The sequence below is a fragment of the Rhinatrema bivittatum genome, chromosome 7, assembly GCF_901001135.1.
Source record: "Rhinatrema bivittatum chromosome 7, aRhiBiv1.1, whole genome shotgun sequence".
Lineage (NCBI taxonomy): Eukaryota > Metazoa > Chordata > Amphibia > Gymnophiona > Rhinatrematidae > Rhinatrema > Rhinatrema bivittatum.
In genome coordinates this window covers 53,049,422-53,074,216 of record NC_042621.1, presented here as the reverse complement: position 1 = coordinate 53,074,216, position 24,795 = coordinate 53,049,422, and the positions used below count along the sequence as shown (strand labels likewise).

General features: G+C 47.6%; 1 protein-coding gene across 6 annotated transcripts in view; it reads left to right on the top strand.

The window, feature by feature from the left end:
- The window catches only part of LOC115095118 (fatty acyl-CoA hydrolase precursor, medium chain-like), a 129,871-nt gene that overhangs the window by 58,122 nt on the left and 46,954 nt on the right, over nucleotides 1-24,795 (top strand). For all 6 annotated transcript variants that reach the window (XM_029608379.1, XM_029608383.1, XM_029608382.1 and 3 more), the window contains 3 exons: nucleotides 18,751-18,864; nucleotides 20,403-20,507; nucleotides 20,852-20,992. In XM_029608379.1, coding sequence (XP_029464239.1) covers nucleotides 18,751-18,864; nucleotides 20,403-20,507; nucleotides 20,852-20,992 — 360 coding nt within the window. The remainder of the gene's footprint in view (nucleotides 1-18,750; nucleotides 18,865-20,402; nucleotides 20,508-20,851; nucleotides 20,993-24,795) is intronic.

Sequence of the window (24,795 nt, the reverse complement as noted above, 5' to 3'; positions counted from 1 at the left end):
GTCATCTTCCCACCAGACAGCTGTTTATTTGTTTTGAGGAAGTGGTCTCTGACTCTACGGCTGTCGATGAATCTCCTTCTCCTGGTAAAATTGTTGGATCACAGGTTATACGCGAAATTCTCAACACTCTCCAGGGCAGACCTATTTTGTCTAAACCTTCTCAAATGACTCTGGATTCCTTTTGGAATGTATTTACATCTGTGGAAAAATCTGTTTCATCATTAGTCACTCTGACGTTAGATATTCATTCTAAATGTATAAATCAAGACCAGCGTATTACTGCTTGTGAGGAACGAATATTAAATTTGGAGGCTTCTATTGCTGAAATTAAAGATGTGCAAACTAAGCAAATAGCGGAATCTTCTCTACTTTCACATAAAATAGAAAGTTTGGAAAACTCTTCTAGAAATTTGAACATCCGCATCCTGAATTTTCCTCAAATTCCATTGCTTTCCCCTGTTGAAATGTTTAAACTTTATCTGAAAGAAATTCTTCAGATTCAAGATACGGCTTTTCCACTGGTTCCATCATCTAAGAAAGATAAGGATAAAACATCATAAGAAGTTTCATTGAATATATCTGATTTTATTGAGAACTCCTCACTACCATTTCATAATAGAGCAACTTTGTTTTCCTAGCGTGTAGCCAGATGGACTCAGGACCAATGGGTATTGTGCTCTCCTAATAGCAGTTGGGAGACGGAGTCAGATTTCAAAGCTGACGTCAGCCTACATATACCCGTGCAGCATGCTTAGCTCTTCAGTATTTCTCCGTCTCCCATAGCAGATGCGGACACTAACCAAAAGAATAGTGTAACATTTACAAAAAAGAAGAAAGAAGAAAATTTACCTTTAAGAAGAGAGCCCCACTTCTCCTGCAGTGAAACCTAACGGTCCCTCCCCCAGTCGAGACTTTCCTGAGGTCGATTCGATATCCCTCAGAGGTGAGCCTTAGTCCGCCAGCCAATTCCCGGCATGGATGTTGCCCCCAGGGTGGCTGAAAGGCAGCGGGTGCAGTTTCAAGCACGGCGGTGAAGGTATTTCCCTCTCCCCCCGCAGCTGGAGACACGATCGGTAATTGCCGAGACCAAGTAAGGTAGAAACCTTTTCTTCTAAGTCTCCGGTCTCCAAGGCTCAAACAGCCGTATTGACCTTCCTCCAACGGGTTGAGCAGCCTTCCTCTGGCTAGGCCCCGATCTGGTCGAGGATCCACACACATGGAGACCCTCCAGGGGGGGGTCGCCATCTTGTTGCAGGGGTCATCGGCACCATCTTCCCCCCTTGTCATTGGTACACACGGAGCAGACCAGTGGCCCGAGGTGCCTAACTTGAGCGCGTCCGTAGGGATACACGCTTAACTGCGCGCACATCTGGGTTGTGCGCATAGCGGCGTGCACAACTAGGCCGCATGCAGAACTGCGCGCACAAAATCCACCGCCTGCACACATAACTTGTGCGAACGTACTGCGCATAACTTCTGCGCTCCTGACGCGCACAACTAAGAGCATCCGCACGCATAACTCTCGCACGGACGAATTTTTAAGCCCTACATGCGCACAAACAATGGCACCACCATCCAAGAAGCACAAGGGACCCTTCCTTTGCCCAGCCTGCCACTTGAGAGCTGCGCAGCCTAAATTAGAATCCCTTCTGTGCCAGCAGTGTGAACAGAACCAGGGAGAGCCCAATCAAGATCTTCCACAGCCAGAAGCGGGATCCAGAACCACTGATGATAGCACCCCGGACCTAACCATGTCCAGCTCGGCGCCCCCACAGGAAAGTTCCTCTGGGGCTATCACTACAATCCCTCCTGGCATCATCATGAACCCAGGAACCTTCTCCTGGGTGGAATTTTTCAAAGGGCTGCAAACCTTTGTCCAGGCGCAACCAGCCCCAGCTGTCCACTAGCCTCAAACTCCGCTGGAAGCACAAGCACTTCCCAGCACCTCCCGAGGCTCTTGGGACATGCCTCTCCTATCCAAGATCATCCCGGATGGGGAGCCAGACACCTCAGAGGAGGAAACAGACTCCCTGGAAGAAGGGGAAATCCCCCCAGGGATGGAGCCATACCAGACCGTGCTCTGATTCTTCCACAAAGACGAATTATCAGCCCTCGTGTCCCAAACTATGAAGACACTAGGTCTCCCAGGCACGGACCCTACATTGGAACCTAAAAAGAATCCCATGTTGGTGTACCTCTGTAAAGCCTCATGCTATTTTCCTATATTGGAGCCCATCAAGGAACTTATTGACCTGGGATGGAATGGTCCAGAGGCCAGTTTTAAAGAGGGAAGGGCACTAGAAGCCCTATACCCGCTGGAACACACGGCCAAAGAACTTCTACGCTTCCCTAAAGTGGACGCTATGATCTGCGGTGTCTCAAAACACACCACAATCCCTGTGGAGTGAGGAGCGGCACAGAAGGACGCCCAAGACAGAAGGCTGGAAGCCATCCTTAAGCAGTCCTTTGATGTCTCAGCAATGATGCTACAAATTGCCTCCTGGTGGCACGTTCCTGTTTGATCGTCTCCAGAGACACTACCACGCCTGGAGAAGTGATGGAACCTGCGGTCTCCTTCCTCACCGATGCTACCGCTGACCTCGTGCTCACATCATCCAGGGGTGTTGCTGCCGCAGTGGCGGCCAGAAGAAAATTATGGTTCTGAAACTGGTCGGCGGACGCGACTTCCAAAGCGAATCTCACAAAAATGCCTTTTAAGGGATCTCTCCTGTTCGGAGGTGAACTGGAGAAGTTAGCCAACAAATGGGGTGAATCCCCAGTACCCCGATTACCTGAAGACAGGAACAAAAGAACATATCACCGCTCCTCCCCCCGAAGAACCAAGGGTAGAGGATTGCAGCATTTTAAACCTTACAGGAACACACAGTCCCAAGCACCTTGTACTTCAGGAAGGTTTCAGTCCTTTCGGAACAAGCACATTAAGAAAGGAGCAAGCTCAGGGGCAGGCTCTGGCCGTGCCCCACAATGAGAAAATGCAGACCCATCCACAGGAAGAAGAAATAGGGGGCAGACTTACCCTCTTCTACCAAAGATGGGTCGAAGTAACATCGGACAAGAGAGTCCTTACTATCATTCGAGAGGGGTACGCCCTGGAATTCTAAAGCATCCCCCCAGACAAATTTATGACATCACCTTGCCACTCCCACTCCAAGAGACTGGCAGTGGAAACCATGCTAGGAAGACTGCTCAGCCTGAAGGCAATAATTCCGGTGTCTATGTCTCAACAAAATACTGGTCGCTATTCCATCTATTTTATTGCTCCCAAGAAAGAAGGAACATTCCGACCCATCCTGGACCTCAAGGCTGTCAACCATTACCTGAAGGTACCATTCTTCCGCATGGAAACCCTACGCTCCATTATAATGATAGTGCAACTGGGAGAATTCTTAACCTCCCTGGACCTATCCGAAGCCTACCTTCACATCCCAGTCTATCAGGGATACTGGGCAATCATTACCAATTTCGAGTGCTACCCTTTGGACTAGCCACCAAAATTATGGTGGTAGTAGTGGCTGCACTGAGGAAAGGAGTCCTGGTACATCCTTATTTGGACGATTGGCTGATCAGAGCAAAGTCTCCGGAAGAGAGTTGCCATGCGACCACCAGAGTCAAGAACTTACAACAAGAACTTGGGTGGGTCGTGAACACAGCCAAGAGCTGCCTACAGCCCTCCCAATCACTAGAATACCTGGGAGTCCGGTTCGATATCAGGCTGGACAAGGTCTACCTTCCCCCTCCAAGGAGAAGGAAACTGATGGGTCAATTGCGAAACCTGTTGAACTCTCTTCACCCCAAGGTATGAGACTACCTTCAAGTCCTCGGCCTCATGATCTCAACTCTGCAAATTGTTCCGTGAGCAAGGGCCCATATGCGACCACTACAATGCTCCCTATTGTCACGATGGAATCCAGTGTTCCAGAACTACTCAATTCGCCTCCAGCTACCAACAGAGGTTCAGCATCAGCTTCAGTGGTGGCTACAAGAAGAACACCTAAGCAGAGGCGTAAACCTATCCACACCAAAGTGGATCTTGCTCACCACGGATGTGAGTCTGCGAGGGTGGGGAGCCCACTGTCAGGAACTAACAGCCCAGGGACAATGGAACAAAGAAGAGGCGGAATGGAACATAAACTGCCTGGAAGCTCGAGCGGTCAGACTAGCCTGCCTGCGATTCAGCCACAGACTCCGAGACGAGTCTGTCAGAGTCATGTCAGACAACACCACAACTGTGGCCTACATCAACCACCAGGGAGGAACCAGGAGCCAGAGTGGGCAGAAACAAACCTGCAAGGGATTTCAGCCTCCCACATCGTGGGAAAAAATAACATCTCAGCGAATTATCTCAGCAGAGAGAGCCTAGACCCAGGAGAATGGTCTCTGGCAGACACAGCCTTCCAGCTGATAGTGAATCGATGGGGTCCCCCAGCCATGGACCTCCTAGCAACTCATCACAATACCCAAGTCCCCAGATTCGTCAGCCGCAGACGAGAACCAGTCTCATGGAATCGACGCTCTCATCCAGAACCAGCCAGAGGAAGGCCTCCTGTATGCCTTCCCACCCTGGCCGCTGCTGGGCAGGGTCATTCACAAGATAGAGCACCACAGGGGACTAGTCCTACTAATTGCCCCGGATTGGCCAAGAAGGCCATGGTACATGGACATGCGAAGACTATTGGCGGGGAATCCTCTGCGTCTACCGCCATACAGGGACCTTCTTCAGCAGGGACCGATCTCCCACGAAGACCTGGCTCGATTCTGTCTTACGGTATGGCCCTTGAGAGGACTAACCTAAAGAAGCGCAGCTACTCAAAAACCGTGATTGACACCCTGCTCTGAGTACGCAAGTTCTCTACATCTCTGTCTTACATATGGATCTGGAGAGTATTTGAAGCCTGGTGTGAAGACAGCCAAGATTCCCACGATCCTAGAATTCCTACGGATGGCATGTAGAAGGGGTTGTCTCTCAACTCCCTCAAAGTTCAAGTCGCTGCACTGGCCTGTTTCAGGTCCGAAGTGGACGGCATCAGACTATCAACTCATCCTGTTGTGTCTCGCATCCTGAAAGGAGTTAAACAACTCCAACTGGCTAGATTTCCCTTTCACAATTCACCAGTCCAGTCGACCCACTAGAACGACCAAAAAAGGCACCCTAGTTGTGCCCTCCCTGAAAACAGCCCATCTCTCCTCTACACGTGACCGTGCACTCTCCATAGCAGGTCCAACTCATTGGAACACACTGCCACCTGACCTACGCCTCGAACCATGTATGAACAACTTCAAAAAGAAATTGAAAACATGGTTGTTCAAGCAAGCTTACCCAGAATAAAAGGCAAGCTTACCCAGAATAAAAGGCCACCACACCGTTTCCCAAAAATAGACCACCTTGCGTCTACTCTTTTCTCCTCATATTGAGGAACCATATTTTGTTATCCTCTCTCATCTCATATTGAGGAACCATGTTATTGTTATTATTTCTATTCTTTTATACTTCTTGTTACCCCCCTCCCAGTTTTGATTTCCCTGTTAAAATGTAATTTCCTAGCTTCACCAGTTTGCTGTAAACCGGCATGATGTCCACAACTAATGCCGGTATATAAAAATGTTTAAATAAATAAATAAATAAAAACAACTCCAGCCACCTCTAAAGTGGCCGGTGCCTCTATGGAACTTCAACCTAGTACTAGACTTCCTATCAGGGGAGTCCTTCAGACCAACAAGTGGCCTGCCCCTATGCCTCTTGACCTTAAAGACTGCATTCTTGATCGCAATATGCTCAGCTCGGCGCATCTCCAAACTGCAAGCATTATCCTGTCGAGAACCATTCCTCAGGTTCACCCCAGGCGCCATACAGCTGCGCACGGTACCATCCTTCCTTTCAAAAGTGGTCTCCCAGTTCCATATGAACCAGACCATATCCTTACCATCACCAGATGAACACAGAGATTCAGAAGACTCACGCCTCCTTCGCCACCTGAATGTCAGCAGAATCCTAGTCCGAAACCTCAAGAGATCGGAATCCTTGCACAAAACTGATCACCTGTTCATCCTTCACAGCGGGAAGAAACAAGGGAAAGCGGCATCGCGGGCAACCATAACCTGCTGGATCAAAGAAGTTATTAATGCTGCCTACATAGAGGCAGGAAAACCACTACCTCTACAGGTCAAGGCGCAGTCTCCTGGGCTGAAACCAGGCTGCTTTCGCCAGCCGAGATCTGTCGGGTGGCAACTTGGTCCTCCCAACACACCTTCGAGGATACAGCCTACGCAAGAGCAGCACTAAGTAGGCCACGGGCAGCCTTCCACCCGGTAGGGGAGTAGCTGTTGTACATCCCATTGGTCCTGAGTCCATCTGGCTACACGCTAGGAAATGGAGAAATTACTTACCTGATAATTTAGTTTTCCTTAGTGTAGACAGATGGACTCAGCATCCAGCCCACGGCTGCTCCAGAAATAGAGAACCTCGGATATCAATTTCGAGACTGTACGGGTAAGCCTTGGCCTACATTTATGTTAAGACACCCGCAGTTACCTAGGTGTCGTTTGTTTCAGCGCACCGGCGGTCTCCAGTGCCAAAATGTTTTCATATATATAATCACTTGAACCTGTTCAAAGTTAATCAAGTATACTCAAGTGTAATCAAGTATCAAGCAACATATATCCACACTGGCTTTTCGAGGAGAATACTGAAGAGCTAAGCATGCTGCCCGGGTATATGTAGGCTGACGTCAGCTTTGAAATCTGACTCAGTCTCCCATCTGCTATCAGGAGAGCACAATACCCATTGGTCCTGAGGAAAACGAAATTATCAGGTAAGTAATTTCTCCATCCCTATGTTTTTCTACAGGACCGAAATAATATTCTTTGTCTCTTTTTTTTTTTTTTTTTCCCAAAAGCGAGATTTGCTATTTAAAGGGGAAAAAATCAGGATTTTTCCAGATCTTGCAAAGTCTACCCAGGAACGCAGAAGGAAATTCCTTTCTTTAAAACCTGACGTTTTGGCCCTTGGGGTCTCCTGTGTAATTAGACATCCATGTAAATGTGTTGTGGTGTTGAATGCACTTAAACATATTTCATTTGCAGGATTTCATCGAAGCCAAACGAGCCGGCATTCCTCAGCCTATTTGAGATGTGTATAATAATGCAATGTCAGTAAGGATTCTTTTCTGTTTTCTGCTTTATATTACTATTGAATGGTCTATTTTGTTCCTAGACCTTTTTGCTGCCCCCATTATATTATTTTTATATTATCAAGGAGAATAGGCTGCATATATTTTTCTTTTTGTGTAGCTGCAAGATACTTGTCTGCAACTTTATTCTCTGTATTTCTTTTCAATTCTAATAAAAATAAAGTTAAAAAAAAAAACAAACAAAAACACACCAGTGTGTCGCCAAGCACCAGCAGGTGTGTCTCGTGCTACTGGTCTACCGCAGCTCTTCCCTTCTCTTCCTCCACCAAGCAAGAGGCAAATGATCTTCCACTGCTGCCGTTGCCGCCCGGGCTATCAGCACGTTTAAGCCCGGATGGGAACGGCAGCAGTGTTTAGTGGAGGCTGGCAACTGCAGATGGCCTTTTCTTCTTCTCTTACTTGCCCCCGTGGCCCGGAAAAGGAAGTAATGTTCAGTGGGGTATACGGGAAGAAGAAAGAGCCATGCTGCATGGAAAAGTAGCGGTAGCAGCATCGGCTCGGAGCAAAATCTGAAGCAGCTGGCAATCCGCAAAGGAGACAGCAGCATTAGCCTTCCACGGCCGATGGACTTCTTCTTTCTTGGCCTGCGGGGGCTGGAGGAGGAGGCTGCTGCAACTACCATTTGTGCTCTGGGGGCATGGCAGGAAGTAAGAGATAGAGACAGCCAGCCTGTGTGTGAGAAAATGTGTTTGAGAAGTGTGTATGTGTAACTGTGATTGAGAATTTGTGTGAGAGCTTATATTTGATTGAGAGCATGTGTATAAGTGTGTGAGAGAGAGCTTGTGTGTGATTGAGAGAAACTGGTCAGAGAGGTAATGTGTGTGTGTGTGTGTGTATGTGTGTGTGTGAGAGAGAGACAGTGAAAGTGACTGGTCAGGGAGATGACTGGTGAGAGTGAGAGATTGGTCAGGTAGGTGACTGGTGTGTTTGTGTGTGAGAGAGAGAGAAAGCATGGACGTGAGAAACCTGTGAATGTGAAAGAGCATGGGAGTAAGAAGTATGGTGTGTGGATGTGTGTGTGTGAAAGAAAACATGGGAGTGAGAAGACTGTATATGTGAGAGAGAGCATGGGAGTGGGAAGCCTGTGTGTGTGTGTATGCATGAGAGAGAGACTGGTATGTGTGTGTGAGAGAAAGTGATTATGGGAATAAGAAGCCTGTGCATGTGGAGAGACCGAGCAAGGGAGTGAGAGAGAGACTGGTGCATGTGTGTGTGAGAAAGAGAAAGTGATTATGGGAATAAGAAGCCTGTGCATATGGAGAGACTGAGCATGGGAATGAGAAACCCGAGTGGGTGGGTGGGTGTGAGACAGCATGAGAGTAGGAAGCCTGTATGTGTAAGAGAGAACATGGGAGTGGGAAGCCTGTGTGCGTGTATGAGAGAAAGAGACTGTTCAGGAAGGTGAGTGGTGTGTTTGTGTGAGACAGAAACTGGTTATGAGCCCTAAGGAAGAGGCCATGAGTACAGAGCTTCAGCCACTACTACTGCTTCTAGTATGTGCTACTGACCTACATGGAAGAGGAGTAGGAGAACTGCTGGAGTGGGTAAGTAAAGGTGGCTTTTTAGGTTTATTTTTCTTGATTGACTGCCATTTTAATTATTGAATATTATGTGATGTGCCTGCTGTTTTGAAATATTTTAATTCTGAAGATTTGCATTAACATGTGCAATTGGATATGTGTTATGGAATAAATATTCTAGTTCACATTAAGAAAAGATTTTATACCCTATATGAGAATATGTATGCTGCGGACTCCATTCATGAAGATATCTTAATCAACATGTTGGTACTGTAGAATGTAATGCACGCTTGGGGATCAGACAGTTCCATTTCTCTCGCAGTTTGCTCTGTGCGGAATAAACATACAGGCCGATGCAATATCATGCGCTGAGCCTAGCGCACAAGTTAACGAGCACTTGGACGCAAGATGAGGCTATTACCCCGCGATTCAAAAAATCCCCTTGCGCCCGAGGTGCACTTTTTAACCCGTCAAATTTTATGCCTGCCTGGAGCAGTTGTAAAGTCTTCCTGCCCGTCAAGGGCTCAACTTAAAAACAAAAAAACTGCTTTTCTGTGGTTCGTCCTACTTAATATTGTCATGATACTAAGTAGGAAGAATCACAGAAAGCAGCACCATGCAAAAAAAAAAAATTTCCTGGCGTGTAGCCAGATGGACTCAGAACGAATGGGATAGTATCCGCGTGCTAGCAGTTGGAGACGGATCTGACGTCAGCATGGGGGTATATATATCCCCACAGGAAGCGTAGCAACTCAGTAATTTCCGTCTCCAAAGCAGTTTGGAGTGCCTGCACGCTAGTTGAGCATACTTTCCAAGACTACTTTAATTTTTTCTCTTTTCTTATAATTCTAGATTCTACTTTCTGTAAAAATATCGAGCCCCGTGCTCCTGCGGTGATACCCGAAGGTCACTCCCTCAGTTGAGCTGCCCGGGGTGATTTCCGTGATCCCCCCGGAGGTTAAGTCCTCGGTCCAGTGGCTGAATCGCGGCAGGGACACAGCCCCCGGGCGAGGTTCAGGTGAGGCTTACGAGGCGCCTCGGTCCCGGCGTGGACGAGACAGCAGGTGCATATCCTCAAACGCGGTGGTGAAGGTAGTTGCCCGCTCTCCCCGCAGCCGGAGACCGCCTGGGTTCCAGCCGAGAAGCGCCGAGGTTCAGGTGAGGCGTACATCTCGTTTTTCGGGTCTCCGAAGGAACAGAGGATCGGCGGCGTGGCATGCCAAGGAGGGCGCCATTTTGTGGGCCTCGTTCAGGTAGGGCGCCGGTAATAGGCGCAGGTTTATTCCTCCTTGTGCGTATATTGCCTTATTGTTGTGAGCATTTCCACTCCGGTTACTGAAAGGTATTGCTACACCGCCTGTTGCTGGGAGCATATTGAATGCCACTGAGCATGTATTGCTAACCGCTTATTGCTGAAAGCCTACTGAACGCTATTAAGCGTATATTGCTAGCCGCTTATTGCTGAAAGCCTATTGAATGCTATTGAGCGTGTATTGCTAACCGCATATTGCTGAAAGCCTATTGAATGCTATTGAGCGTGTATTGCTAACCGCATACTGCTGAAAGCCTATTGAATGCCATTGAGAGTGTATTGCTAACCGCTTATTGCCGAAAGCCTATTGAATGCTATTGAGCGTATATTGTTGACCGCCTATTGCGGAGAGCCTATTGAGAGCCATAGTGCGTGTATTGCTAACTGCATATTGCTGAGTGCATATTGCATACATTTGGGCTGTTTTCTCGGCCGCCTATTGCTGAGAACATATTGCGCATATTGCTGCTGCATATTATTATTACTGGGCGCCTATGGTATTGAGCGCCTATTGCTGCCGCGTATCATTATTATTGTGCGCCTGTTATATTAAGCGCCTATTGCTGCCGCATATTATTATTATTATTGTGCGCCTGTTGTATTAAGCGCCTATTGCTGCCGCATGTTATCATTATTGTGCGCCTGTTGTATTAAGCGCCTATTACTGCCGCATATTATTATTATTGCGCGCCTGTTGTATTAAGCATTTAGCACATATTTTTCAATGGATCAGAACGCAGCAGCATCTTCAGCGGCGGCGCCGCCTGCTTCAGGCATTAAAGCCCTTGGCCTCTGCTCTGCATGCCAGCTTAGAGCCACGCGCAGTGAAGAGCCAGACTCCCTATGTGCCCAATGTGAGGAGGCCGTGGGACCCTTAGGCCAGGACCGGTCTCAGCCACGATTTGTTGACAGTTCCCCAGGGGTTACCCCGGATTTAGGGGGCAGTCTCGACCAATCAGGAATCCCGGGGGATCTTGTACCCCAGCGATTAGAGGCTGCTTCAATTTCCTGGGTGGATCTCTTTAAGGGGATTCATGCCTTCGTACAGATGCAAACGGCTTCCCGTCCAGGCCCTGAGGTTCCTGCTGTTCCTGTGGTTCCTGCGGTGGCTGCGACTGCGGCGGCTGCTGCGGTGGCGGCTCCTGCGGATCCTGTTCCTGGACCCTCACGCCCTTATCGCGAGCGGGACCTCCCGCCGCTGGACAGTCCGGATCAGTCAGACCAGGAGGTCTCGCCGGACGAGTCCGAACTCCTGGACGAGGGTGACCTTCCCCCAGGGATTGAGCCATATAGAACCATGAGGCGGTTCTTCCCTAAAGAGGATCTCTCCAACCTGGTGTCTCAGTGTCTGGCAGAATTGGATATTACTGGTCCCAGCACTTCGGTGCCCTCCGCGCAGAACCCCCTGTTGGAAGGTCTTCGTCCTACAGCCCGCCATTTTCCATTCTTACAAGCGGCACAACAACTGATAGATTTAAAATGGGCGGCACCAGCGGCTTCCTTTAAAGGGGGCCGGGCTCTGACGAGCATGTACCCATTGGCACCGGCTATCCAGGACCTGCTGGCGTGCCCTCAGGTGGATGCCTTGATTAGCGCTGTGATCAAGCGCACTACCATTCCAGTTGAAGGGGGGACGGCCCTCAGGGAGCCTCATGACCGGCGACTGGACGCCATTCTGAAACAGACCTTTGAGGTGGCAGCTCTATCTTTGCGGATCGCAACTTGCTCTACAGTGGTGAAGCGTGCCTGTTTGTCACAGGTTAGAAACAACGCTCCAGCGGCAGACATGGAGTCAGCTCTTTCGTTCCTCACGGATGCTTTCGTTCCTCACGTTCCTCACGGATGCTTTCGTTCCTCACGGATGCAGCTACGGAGGATGAAATCCCCTTAGCTGCCAGGAGGCAGCTTTGGATCCGGAGATGGTCAGCTGATGCGCCTTCCAAGACACGCCTCACCAGATTGCCCTTTAAGGGCTCTTTCCTATTTGGCAGCGACCTTGATAAACTGGCCAGTACATGGGGTGCCTCTCCAGTGCCCAAACTACCGGAAGATCGGTTCAGAAGGGGCCAGCGCGCTTTTCCAAGGCCCTCCAGGGGCAGGAGTTCCCAGCGCTTTGTTCCTTACAGGGGTCGCTACCAGGCACCGCGCCCTCAGGCCAGGAATCAGTCCTTTCGGACCAAGCAGCGCAAGAGGGGAGTGGGTCCGGGCTCTGGTCCCGGCCGCGCCTCCCAATGAGAATCCGCCGATTCATCTGGGGGACAAAGCCATAGGGGGCAGGTTAACCCTCTTCTACCCCAGATGGGTCGAGATTACGTCGGACCAGTGGGTCCTCGCCATTATCCGGGAGGGATATTATCTGGACTTTCATCATCTCCCTCCGGACAAGTTTGTGGAATCTTCCTGTCCCATACACAAGAAGGCAGCATTGGAAGCTACCCTGGCGAGGCTCCTGTCCTTGAAAGCCATCATCCCAGTACCTGCCTGGGAAGTGAATTCTGGACACTATTCCATTTATTTCATGGTACCCAAGAAAGGGGGCACCTTTCGGCCTGTGCTGGACCTCAAGTCAGTCAATCGATACTTGCGGGTACTGAGGTTTCGCATGGAGACTCTGCGCTCCGTCAAGGCTGCAGTACAGCCAGGGGAATTCCTCATGGCATTAGACCTGGCAGAGGCATACCTGCATATCCCGATCCATCCGGATCATCAGCACTACCTATGCTTCAAGGTTCTGGGACGCCACTTCCAATTCCGGGCTCTGCCCTTCGGGTTGGCCACGTCACCACGGACATTCACCAAGGTGGTCGTAGTGGTAGCAGCGGCACTCAGGAGGGAAGGAATTCTGATCCATCCCTACCTAGACGACTGGCTGATCAGGGCGAAATCTCGAGAGGAGAGCCTTCGGACGACCGACAGAGTAATCGCGCTTCTGGAAAGCTTGGGCTGGGTAATCAACCTCAGCAAGAGCTGCCTACAGCCTTCCCAGTCTCTGGAATACCTGGGAGTACAGTTCGACACCCGGGCAGACACAGTCAGTCTCACTACCAAGAGAAAGTTGAAACTTCAGCAGCGTATCCAGTATTTGATGGGAGCCAGTCGGCCCATAGCCTGGGATTATCTGCAGGTTCTTGGTCTCATGGCATCCACCCTGGAAGTGGTGCCTTGGGCGAGGGCCCATATGAGGCCTCTACAACACTCCCTGCTCTCTCGCTGGAGCCCCCGTCTACGGAACTATTCCACGCACCTTCCTCTGCCAGCCAGGGTGCGGACCCAGTTGCGGTGGAGGTTGCGGTCCAACCACTTGAGCAGGGGGTCGAAGATGTCCTCCCCCACGTGGACCTTGCTCACCACAGATGCCAGCCTGAGCGGCTGGGGAGCACACTGCGAAGAACTCACCGCACAAGGGCGGTGGAACAGAGAGGAGTCAGCGTGGAACATCAACCGTCTAGAGGCCCGGGCAGTCCGATTGGCATGCCTTCGATTTGCTCACAGGCTGGAGAACAGAGCAGTCAGAGTGATGTCCGACAACGCCACCACGGTGGCATACATCAACCGTCAGGGCGGAACCAGAAGCAGACAAGTATCTCTGGAGATCGCCCCACTGATGGCTTGGGCAGAGGCGAATCTTCAGGACATCTCCGCCGTCCACATTGCCGGGAAGGACAATACCACAGCAGACTTCCTCAGCAGAGAAAGCCTAAATCCGGGAGAGTGGCAGCTGTCATCCACAGCCTTCCAGATGATTGTGGATCACTGGGGGATTCCGGACATGGATTTACTGGCGGACAAGTCCAATGCTCAAGTGCCCAGATACTTCAGCCGCAAGCGCGACCCGTTCTCACACGGAATCGATGCCCTGGTCCAGCCGTGGCCTCCAGGGACTCTGCTATACGCCTTTCCTCCGTGGCCGCTGCTGGGCGCCATCATCCACAAGATTCTTCTAGTGGCACCAGACTGGCCAAGAAGACCCTGGTACGTAGACATGAGAAGACTACTGGCAGGGGAGCCTCTTCCCCTGCCTCCTCTCCGGGGCCTTCTTCGTCAAGGTCCCATCCTCCACGAGGATCCAGCTCAATTCTCTCTTACGGTCTGGCCATTGAGAGGGCTAGACTGAAGAAAAGGGGTTACTCGGAGCCCGTGATTGATACACTCCTCCGAGCTCGCAAGTTTTCCACATCCCTCACCTACGTTCGCATCTGGAGAGTATTCGAAGCATGGTGCGACACTCACGGCACCAATCCACATACGACCACAATCCTTATTGTGTTGGATTTCCTGCAGGATGGCCTTCAGAAGGGTCTCTCCCTCAGCTCCATCAAGGTTCAGGTGGCTGCACTGTCTTGCTATGGTCCCAGGAGGGATGGCAAGACCATCGCCAAGCACCCAGATGTTTCTCGCTTCCTGCAAGGAGTCAAGCATATTCGTCCGCTACTGAAGTGGCCTGTGCCTTTGTGGAACCTCAACCTTGTTTTGGATTTCCTCGCGGGATCCACCTTCAGACCCCTTCGGGTCCTGTCTCTCCGTTCTCTAACCTTGAAGATGGTGTTCTTGCTGGCTGTATGTTCAGCCCGCCACATCTCAGAGCTACAAGCACTGTCCTGCCGTGATCCATTTCTCAGAATCACTCCGGAGGCTATCCATCTTTGGACGGTCCCCTCCTTTCTACCGAAAGTGGTTTCACAGTTTCATCTTTACCAAACCATATCCTTGCCTACCACGGCGGGTCTGCAGAAATCTGAAGAAGGGCGTTTATTGCGCCATCTCGACATTGGCAGATTACTGCCCAGATATCTGGAAGTGACACAACAACTACGAAGGACGGACCATCTGTTCGTCCTGCACAGCGGGAAGAAGCAAGGTGAAGCGGCCTCGCGGCCCACCATCGCCCGCTGGATTAAAGAAGTTATCAGAGCAGCTTACGTAGAAGCCGGGAAGTCTCCGCCTCTACAAGTCAAGGCTCATTCTACCAGAGCACAAGCGACATCCTGGGCTGAATCCAGGATGCTGTCGCCTGCAGAAATCTGTAAAGCGGCGAAGTGGTCCTCCTTCCATACCTTCTCCAGATTCTACCGTCTGGATGTCCAGGCCAGGGAGGACTCAGCATTTGCAAGGGCGGTACTACATGGTCCTCAGGCAGCCTCCCGCCCAGGCTGGGCGGGAGGCTGCCTGAGGACGCCAGGAAATGTTGAGATTACTACCTGATAATCTCCTTTTCCTTAGTGTAGACAGATGGACTCAGCATCCCGCCCAGCTGCCTGTGTACATGGGTTTCACCGATTCAAGGTAAGCCATGTCTTCTGTTCCATAAGAGCGTACACTCTACCTGGTGTCAACGCCTTCCAGTTGTGAATGCTGGCGGTCTCCAGCTACTATCAATCGGTCAGGGGAATCCTGTTTTCACTTTTTACTGAGCGTCAGTACACACATCCATAACAGCTTTTGCAAGGAAGATTACTGAGTTGCTACGCTTCCTGTGGGGATATATATACCCCCGTGCTGACGTCAGATCCATCTCCAACTGCTAGCACTCGGATACTATCCCATTCGTTCTGAGTCCATCTGTCTACACTAAGGAAAAGGAGATTATCAGGTAGTAATCTCAACATTGGGGGGCGCACAATATACACGCTCAAGGCCATATATATTGTGCATGCTTATTGTGCCAGTAAATTAGCTGCTGCGGGATAAAATGGACGCTCCTAAATTGAGCATCCATTTTGGTAACATGAACACCCAGGGCACTTAATATTAAATTATTCGCTGCTTCACTTACTGCCAATTGGTACAGTCTCTGGGGCATGCAGCTAAGTTAGCCAATTAAACTTATCTGACTAACCTATACCAGATATTCTGCAGTTCAGACACACCACTGAATATACCTGACTATCGGAAAGTTAGCCAAATATAGTCATTTTATTCGGCTAACTTAGGGCCTCTTTTACTAAGTATCTTTCCCATAAAGATTGAGGGAAAAGAACATAAAAGAACAAAAGAGGGAGGAGGAATAACCTAGTGGTTAGAGCAGTGGGCTATGACCCAGGAGACCAGGGTTCAAGTCCTGCTGTCACTCCTTGTGACCTTGGGCAAGTCACTTTACCCTCCATTGTCTCAGGTACAAAAACTTAGATTGTAAGCCCTCTGGGGATAGAGAAATACCTACAGTACCTGAATGTAAACCAGTGTGATATCTCAATTGAGATCAAATGTCAGTATATAAAAATAATAAATAAATAAATAATGCAGTAAATAACACAACATTTTTCTGTGCACTGTGCCCAAGTTAGCTGTGTGTTACCGACGAAAGAGAGACCACTCTAAGAGCAGTTTTAACTCAGAATGAAGTTTGGGGGGGGTAGGTTTTTGGGGGCAGTTTTATATGCACAGTCCAAGGTACACACATCAAAGTGGACACTGAAGATTTTCTGTCTTTTGGAGTGATGAAAGGTAAAAGTGGAATTGATTTGTACAATATACTCCAGTAAACTTAGATATTGGGCTCTATAGAGGCTCTCTCTCTCTTCTCTCTCTCCCCCCTGAGGTGAATTAATCCGCACATCACGGAACAGCACAGGTGTGATAAATTACCTATGCAATGCAGGAGCAGGGAAATTAGCCTAACCACGCCCCCTTTTTTATTGTGGGTGCTATTTCCGCTATATTTATAGCATTCTGATGAATCTAGGTCTAAGTTGGCAGCATTCCAAGGTGAAGTTAAGTTAGCTGGCTAAATTATCATCTTACTCAGATATTCAGAGTTAGCCAGATAAGTTATCCAGCTAAGTGTGGTCATGCTGGGGAGCAGTCCTAAGTTAGCCAGATAAGGTTATCTGGCTTTGACCTACCTCTATTGAAGAAGTGGTATACAAAAATGTTTAAATAAATAAAATAAATATATTTAACAGAAAGCTTAATTGGCAGTGCTCTGCTAAATATCTGTGACAATTTATCTGGCTAACTTTAGCTGGGCAAATTGTCTGCTCACTGCACTGCTGAATATTATCTTCTCAGTGTTTCAAGCTCTGCACGCAACTCAAGACACCACAATGTTGTATATGCCCAAGAATTTCTTTGCTGCAAAATTATCTTGTAGTAGACAGACAGTCATACTTTCTACATTTTATCACCCAGTGCATGATCTTCTAATCAAACCCCTTCTATAGTTTTACAGAGGAGAAACAAATTTAAATAGCTGTGGCCAGTGTGTTTAATTCCCCGGTGGACTGATAGAATCACTGTTTCCAGCCCCAGCCCTGGAGGATACTTCTCGCTTAATGTACCAGCGCATGACTCGGATGAGACTGGTCCTTTCTACTCGTGTCCACAGTGATTTAAATCAAAAGCACAATGTGCTTTATATGCGACTTACGGACAACAGCAGACTGCTCCAAATGTATGGAATCTGGAGGCAAATGGCCTGAGGATACTGTATCTTGCCCAGCTTCCTCCAACGAAAGGGTTTCTACAGCTGGTGCATTAGAGATAATGAGAAGCTGATTGTGCTCATGACGGTCTCAAGCCTCTGTCTCTGAGCAGAGACAGCTCCAGCAAGTGCATTCCTCCTCCTCCTCCTCCAGCCTAGCGACTGTTATATTCTGGTATGGTTGTGGACCCTGGATCGTAGTGAGAGCTGACTCCACCCACAGGGAGGAGCCCTGTGGGGACTCACTACGATAGGCGTGGCCTCAGCTGAGACGGACAACAGATAGAACGAGACTTTATTATACTGGAAATGTAGATGAAGCACCCACCAAGTGGGAGAAGAGACACAGTCCAGAGTAGCAAGGTTGCCCAGTGATGATATCCCCGGTAGTGGCCTGCAGAGCGGGGTACGCTGGGGAACTCCTCCTTCAGATAGTACCTCTCTCAGGTAAATTACGCCGAGAATCACCCTATCGTTGGTATGAGAAGTGCAGGAGGTCAGCAGAGCTGGGTAGATGATGGTACTCACTCTGAAGTATAGAAGGAGGTTTGCTGAGGCGATCACGGTAGTGGCCAGAGGCACGGTGTACACCAGAGGTTCCGTCAGCAAGATGATAGCATACTTACAAGGCTGAATCAAGGCTGTGTCCCGATCAGGTATAGAGGTATCTCCAGGCAGGAAGGCCCTCCGAGGAGTGGGTAGCCAGAACGCAACAAGGCCCCTGAGGAGCGGGTACCTAAGGCATTCAAGTCCCAGGATAAGTAACGAGTTCAGCGTAGCATCTCCAAGTGGAGTGGAATTCAGCAGGAAGGAAGTCCTTGCTAACTTGTAGGAAGCATAGGCCGGATAGCTTAAATACACTGGCAGGTGACGTCATGCGGACAGGATGCCCCCGAGGGTCCCGCCTTGACATGTATAAGAAGGGGCCTAGTGTGCACGCCCTAGGTAATCCCCAATTCAAGATGGTGGACGGGATCGCCCACGCCGTCCTGGGGACGCCAAGGAGAGCAGCATTTACATACCACCAATGCACATGTACTCGAGGGTACATGCACCATCTCTGATTTACAGTCTTAATGTAAATCTCTTGGTTTCTGTAGGAAAGCACAGGGTCCATACTAACACACAGGCCCAGTCCCCTGCTTAGTGATCACCTGAAGACGACTCTGTTGAAATGTATTGTGATTGTATAAGTGTAAGCCCTGAGCCTGGTTGAGCCTCTGCAGTGATCAGAGAGCGCTTTGTAGTCACTGAGCTCATTGCAACCTTCAATTTCTTTCTTTCTTCCAGATTCTTTCTCCTTTATCCAAGGGTTTGTTCCAGAAAGCCATTTCTGAGAGTGGAGTTGCAAGCATTCCTGCTTTTTTCATTTCCAATCCTGAATTGATAGCTCGCACTGCAAATGTAAGATTTTATAGTTTTCGTGGTGTTGATAGTCATATTTTTGTTTTTATTTCCTTCCCGTTCCTTCCCCCACACATTCCTTAAATTTTGATTTCTCCCCTCCTCAGGATGATTATTTTAAGTGATTCAGTGGCTCGAGAGGAGAAGCCTCCCCTTAAGACTGGATCCTTAGCAATGCTCATGTGCCAGCAGGGGTTGCTCTATCCCAAGACCTAAAACGCATCACCTCCACTTGTTCCTCAGCAGCTCTGATGTAAAGGAAAAACTAAGCTCAAATTCCTGCACGTATCTATGGTCAAGTCATTTGGCTCGACCCTCACAGGCTCCTAGCGTCCATCTCTGTTTTTAAAACCTGAGACCTTCACAATCTTGCTGAAATAAAACAAAGTCAGTCAATACTTGCATTCATCCAGAGTATTTGTAAATATTTAGTACAGGAAAATGGCCAAGGTTCCTTTTCCCTAATTTCCTGAAGATCAGGGGTGATCAACCCTGGTCCTCAAGAGCGACAACTAGGTCTGGTGTTCAGGATATCCACAGTAAATGTGCAAATCTGTCTCATTCATATTCATTGAGGATATCCTGAAACCAGACCTGTTTTGTGGTCCTTGAGGACCGGAGGACCGGAGCTGGCCTTCCCTGCTGTAGGATAACTAGCCTTCTAAGTCATTGTGTCTATGGTCCCATCCTTCCCTACCGTTTAACTTTTCAGCTGTTCTTCAGTTTTCATTCACGTTTGTGTCGCAGGGTATTTAGAGAACCCTGTGACCCCCGTCACATCACACTGTTCATGTGTCCTTAATACCCCCTGCACTAAGAATCCATTCTGGGAAATGACCAGTTCAGTTGAAATCTTAGGAAGATCAGAGCACTTTCTGATGTTGTCAAACATATTGCCCCGGCATTCATTAATGTCTATGGTCACAAGCTAACTCCATTTCTTACTTACGGGCCGATACAGTAAAGTCCGCGGTAAAAGGAGGCGCTAGGGACCGGAGCGGTGGAGCGCAGTGTACTGTATCAGCCCGTTAGTTTCTGATAGGACAAAACTGTTTCTAATGTTTAATGACTAATTTATTAGATAGAAATTTGCATAACAAATGTCATACAAATTTCTGTACTAAAGAAGGGATCTGGGCAACATGAAACGTTCCACACTTCCTTTTACCCAAATATATTACTATTTATCTCCTGTGTCTGGTTGTGAAGTATTATTTGTGATTGAAACTAGCACCACTGAGCCACCAAATTCCCAACTGCCCCATCCCCACAAAAAAGAATAATAGACAATATCGAGATGGTCATTGCACGTCTGAATGTGTTTTTCCTACAAGGTTGTTCAATTATAGATCAATAGTTCACTGTTAATAGACATTGCTAGCTCTTATTTTATGATCATCATTCATCTTTAAACGTGAAGGCCACATGATTCATGCTACTTTTATTTTATTTTGTTTATAAATTCCCTGAATGCAGTTGATGGACGAATGAAAATAATTGCTGTTTGTCGTCTTTCCCTGTTTTCGCACCGATTGCAGACAATTGCAAACTTTTCCGGCTGTGAAGAAACTGATTCGGCTGCCACTGTGGGCTGTTTAAGGCAAAAAACAGGGGAGGAGTTTGTGGAAACCGCCCTATTTGCAGTAGGTGAAATTGTTGGTCATATCAACTGAAGTTGCCCAATGGTAGAGATCTCCAATAGCACCCATGAAAGGGAAAGTGCAAGAAGGTTGAAATACATAAAATCTTTTCGTTGTATCTCCAATTAGAAATGCATTTCCTCTGAGGTCGCCAAATAGTTTTCTCAGATTTTATTGCAAGGTTTAGGATGCAAGAAACCCAATTATAAAGCTGTTACTGATGAATTCACTGCTAAGCTAATTGGCGTTTTCCTTTACTCTGCAAAAGGGCTACTGGAACTGAAAGACATTTTCTATATTTTTGGCTTGTTAATTGAATTTTATAATAAATTATTGTATCCATCTAGAAACTCCCGGTTATACCAGCAGTTGTAGATGGTGTCTTTATCGAAAAGGAGCCCGAAGAGTTTGTGCCAGGCGAAGAGGGCAATCCTGTTCCTTATCTGCTGGGGGTCAATAACCATGAATTTGGCTGGATAATTCCTAGTGTAAGTCTTTTTTTTTTTTGTAATTATTCTGTGCACCAAATGTTTAAAATATTTAAGAGATCAATTTTCATGAAATGGTTTCAGTTTCCACTGGGTATAAATCTATAGGGCATTTATTTTTAATCTTTTTGAAGTATATGACTGCATTTTTTTTTTAATTTTTTGGGAGTTTATGGGCCACCCTGAATGAGAGCATTGAACAACAGATTACACAGACACAGTGAATCCCTGCCCTGAAGAGTTTATAATCTGAGTCGATAACTGAAGGCAGTGCCCATGCTCAGAGTGAGAGTCTGAATCCGAGACGGGACTTGAAAACAAGTATCCTGCTTTCTTGTGCCACTGTTGCACTTTACTCGGTTATTAACCTCGGTATGCATAGAAATAGAAATGGATTTCCTCCTGAACTGTGTGCAAAATACAAAAGATATCAGAGATGCACAATTCCCAAAACTAACAGAAAATCAGACTTCCCATGAAAGAAAAATGAGCAGGAAAATCTCTGCATAATCCTAGCATAAACAGCAGCTGTAAGAGCAAAATATGCATCCTGCCTCCAGACCAGAAATGTAATGTAAAATCTGTAATTTTATTATCACAATTTTGTAATTTCTTTTTCTGTTTTAATCATTTTAAATATAACTTTGGCTATGCAATTGCATATCATCTTGCCAGTAAAGTAATCAATCTGCTCTGTTCTGTCTGCTCTAGCTTCACCCTCCTCTCCTGTTCCATGTACACTGCCTAGAAGGGGAGGACCTGGAGCAGAAAGGAGAGGGCTGTTCATGCCTGCCGAGATTAGGCGTCATGGAGCAGAGCCCTGTATTCTCATGCGTATCAAGGCCTTTGGTGCCACCTCCAAAACTGCTGCACTCTAGGCGATTGCCTAAGTGTGCCTAACGGACAAACCAGCTTAGACAGTTCTCATCAAGATGGCCTACAATTAGAAAGCAACAGTTTTTTTCAATGACCTTCCTAGAAAGGGAATATTAGGGAGAGGGTGTCAATTATCCAACTTTTGACTGAAGAGAATTTCTTAATTTGTGGACATACAGCCATCTTGTTTAGATGTATGGAAATGTGACCCTCTTTGTGGTGAGGAATTTAACCGGCTGCATAATAAAACTAATTGACTGCTGGTCTAGCTTCTTTTAATAGCCATGTTGGGCATGGGTCAGATAGGCAAGATGAAGAAATCATAGCACCCAAAATACTGTATGTTCTGTCTAGGTAATTGTCAATTCAGTGAATGATATAAAAGAAGGGCTCATCAGGAAAACAGAACAGCGGTACATCAGAGTGGCCATAATCACCAACATCTAATTGGGACAATGTATTCTACAAAAAAATATTGCAAATCTATCGCATTCCACGATTATAGCCCTGTCAAAGTAAGAGCATGACACAGATACAGGTGGTCCGATTTTCAGGAAATGTAAACAGCTGCCTCAGACAATTCACGGAATCAGACAGAATAATATAAAAAGAATTGTTTAGAACCGCCTGGGACTCACCTACATTTTTGACCTCTATGAGGGAGTGACCGGGGATCTCCTTTCCTTTGCCTCTCTTAAACAGCGTTTCTCTCTGCCCGACACAGACCTCTACGCGTACCATCAAGTATTCCACTTCCTTAAGTCTAAAAAGGCCCTGCTCGCAGACACCCCGGCGGTTCGACGTCTCAGGGACATTGTTCAGGTGGGAAGGAGGGGCCCACCGGCCATCTCTTATTACTATAAAGAATCAATTCACCTGGCCGACCCGCACGCTGTAGAATCCTGCTATGCGAAGTGGACACCGTGGGTTCTTTTTTCCCTCACCCTCTCTGAATTTAAACAATGCTTCATGGATTTAGCTGTGCTGTCAGATAATATTATATTGCGAGAGACACAGTACAAGTTTCTTTGGCACTGTTATATCACACCCCAACGGGCTTACCAAATGAACATTACTACATCCCCCCAATGCCCAAAATGCGCAGCGGGTCCTGCCTCGTACTTTCACTGTTTTTGGGATTGTGGTGTGGTACTCCGATTCTGGCGCCAGGTGCGTGCTACCTGCTCCGCTATCTTAAAAACCAAATTGCCACTCCATCCGCATCTTTGGCTGTTTGGGTCGGATGCTCCGGCTTTGGTGTCGCTTTCCGTTACCCGGAAACTTTTTGTGGCTAAAGCTGGTCTAGTGGGGAAGAGGATAATTTTGGCTGCCTGGCTTTAGACGAGCTCTCCCAGTTATGAAATGTGGTTCAAACGCCTGGTAAACTTGTGTTCCATGGAACATGTCCTACTGACAGCAGCTACGCCAAAGAGGCTTGTACTTACCTCAAAAGTTTGGGCTGCCTTTACTGTTTATTTAGGACCGCACACTGGCCGGGTGCCTGACCCCTGGCGCAAGGACACTGACGACGATCGAGTCGGTGCCGACCTGTAAAAATTGGTATTTGGTATTTGATGTAAGCATAGCTCTCCTCATCGCCCCTTGGGGCGCCCCATGGGCCGGCGATGGATGGGGGGATGGGGGGGGGGGGTGGGAGGGGTAAATTTGTTGGGCTAGTTATCTGGATTTCTGTTTGGCACTGTTGCTACAGTTGCTGTATGAGTTCTGTTTTATGCTGTTGTCATTACAAAATGTTAATAAACATATTTTCAAAAAAAAAAAAAGAATTGTTTAGCTGAAATAATGGTATCTCAGGATACAGTTTTGACAGCAAAGTCTGGCTTCTTTTTCAGCTGATGTACCTGTATCTTAAGTCATAACTCTGTGGTATACCAAGGTGCATCTTTATTAGATGAGGGAAAAACAGTACTTAAAAGGGGCTCTTGAATCTATTGATCTGAAAATCTTGCATATGCTAGTTTTCTATTCATGAATCTGTGGAGTCAAATGTAGAATGTAAATCTCCCAAGGCATTGCCGTAATTTAGAGACGTCAGATCAGTCCTGGAGCAGACTTTACTAAGGGATTTGCTTCTAACAGACTTTACAACTGAGCGCTTTAGCTTGAATTTAAGTGTATCTGTGTTAAATCAGGAAGGATAACTTAAGTGTTTAAAATCTTTTACCCTTAAAATCTATGGGAGGGAACCCCTTTGAAAATATTTACCCCACCTAAAATCTCAGTTTGGGGCAATTGAGAAAAATCAAACTTAGCACCGGTATCATATAGCATAGTAGAACAGAGAGAGAGAGAGGGTTGCAGCAGTGTCTAAAAAGAGACAGAGGAGAAATAAAATCTCCCACCATGCTCTCTGTGGTGCCATAGAGAAAACCCTTTTGGTGCATCTTTTCAATGGTGCCTTGTCGATGGCTGGTCACTTTCTTGAATTGGCAGCCTCTGGTGATATTGCCCACAGTGGGGATAGAGCTTCAGAGGCATCAGCCATGGGTCTGTCAGTGCTGGAGCAGCAGATAGCGCTGATGATACTGTTAGTTTCTAGGTGCAGTGATCCGAACACTGGGGGCAGGAGGTAGCGTCAAGAGAGCCCCTGTGGAGTTGGATTATCGGAGATGTGTTTCTGAACAGATTATTTATCAATGAGACTGAATTACTATCTATGTTAATACTAGAACAATAATGCACTTTTTGGTGAGTTAATACATAACACATCTTCGTGATCACTAAAGTATGGGCTTTTTTTTGCTTCTTGCCTTTATTTCGAGCAGACATCAGCAGGAGCTTGCTCATTGCCTTTCATCAGAAGAGCAATTCCCACATATCAAGAAAGGAATAATGAGGATAGTGCACGTTGCAATGAAGCTGTAATGACCCCACCTTTCTCACAACTCCTAGGTTTAACAACTTTA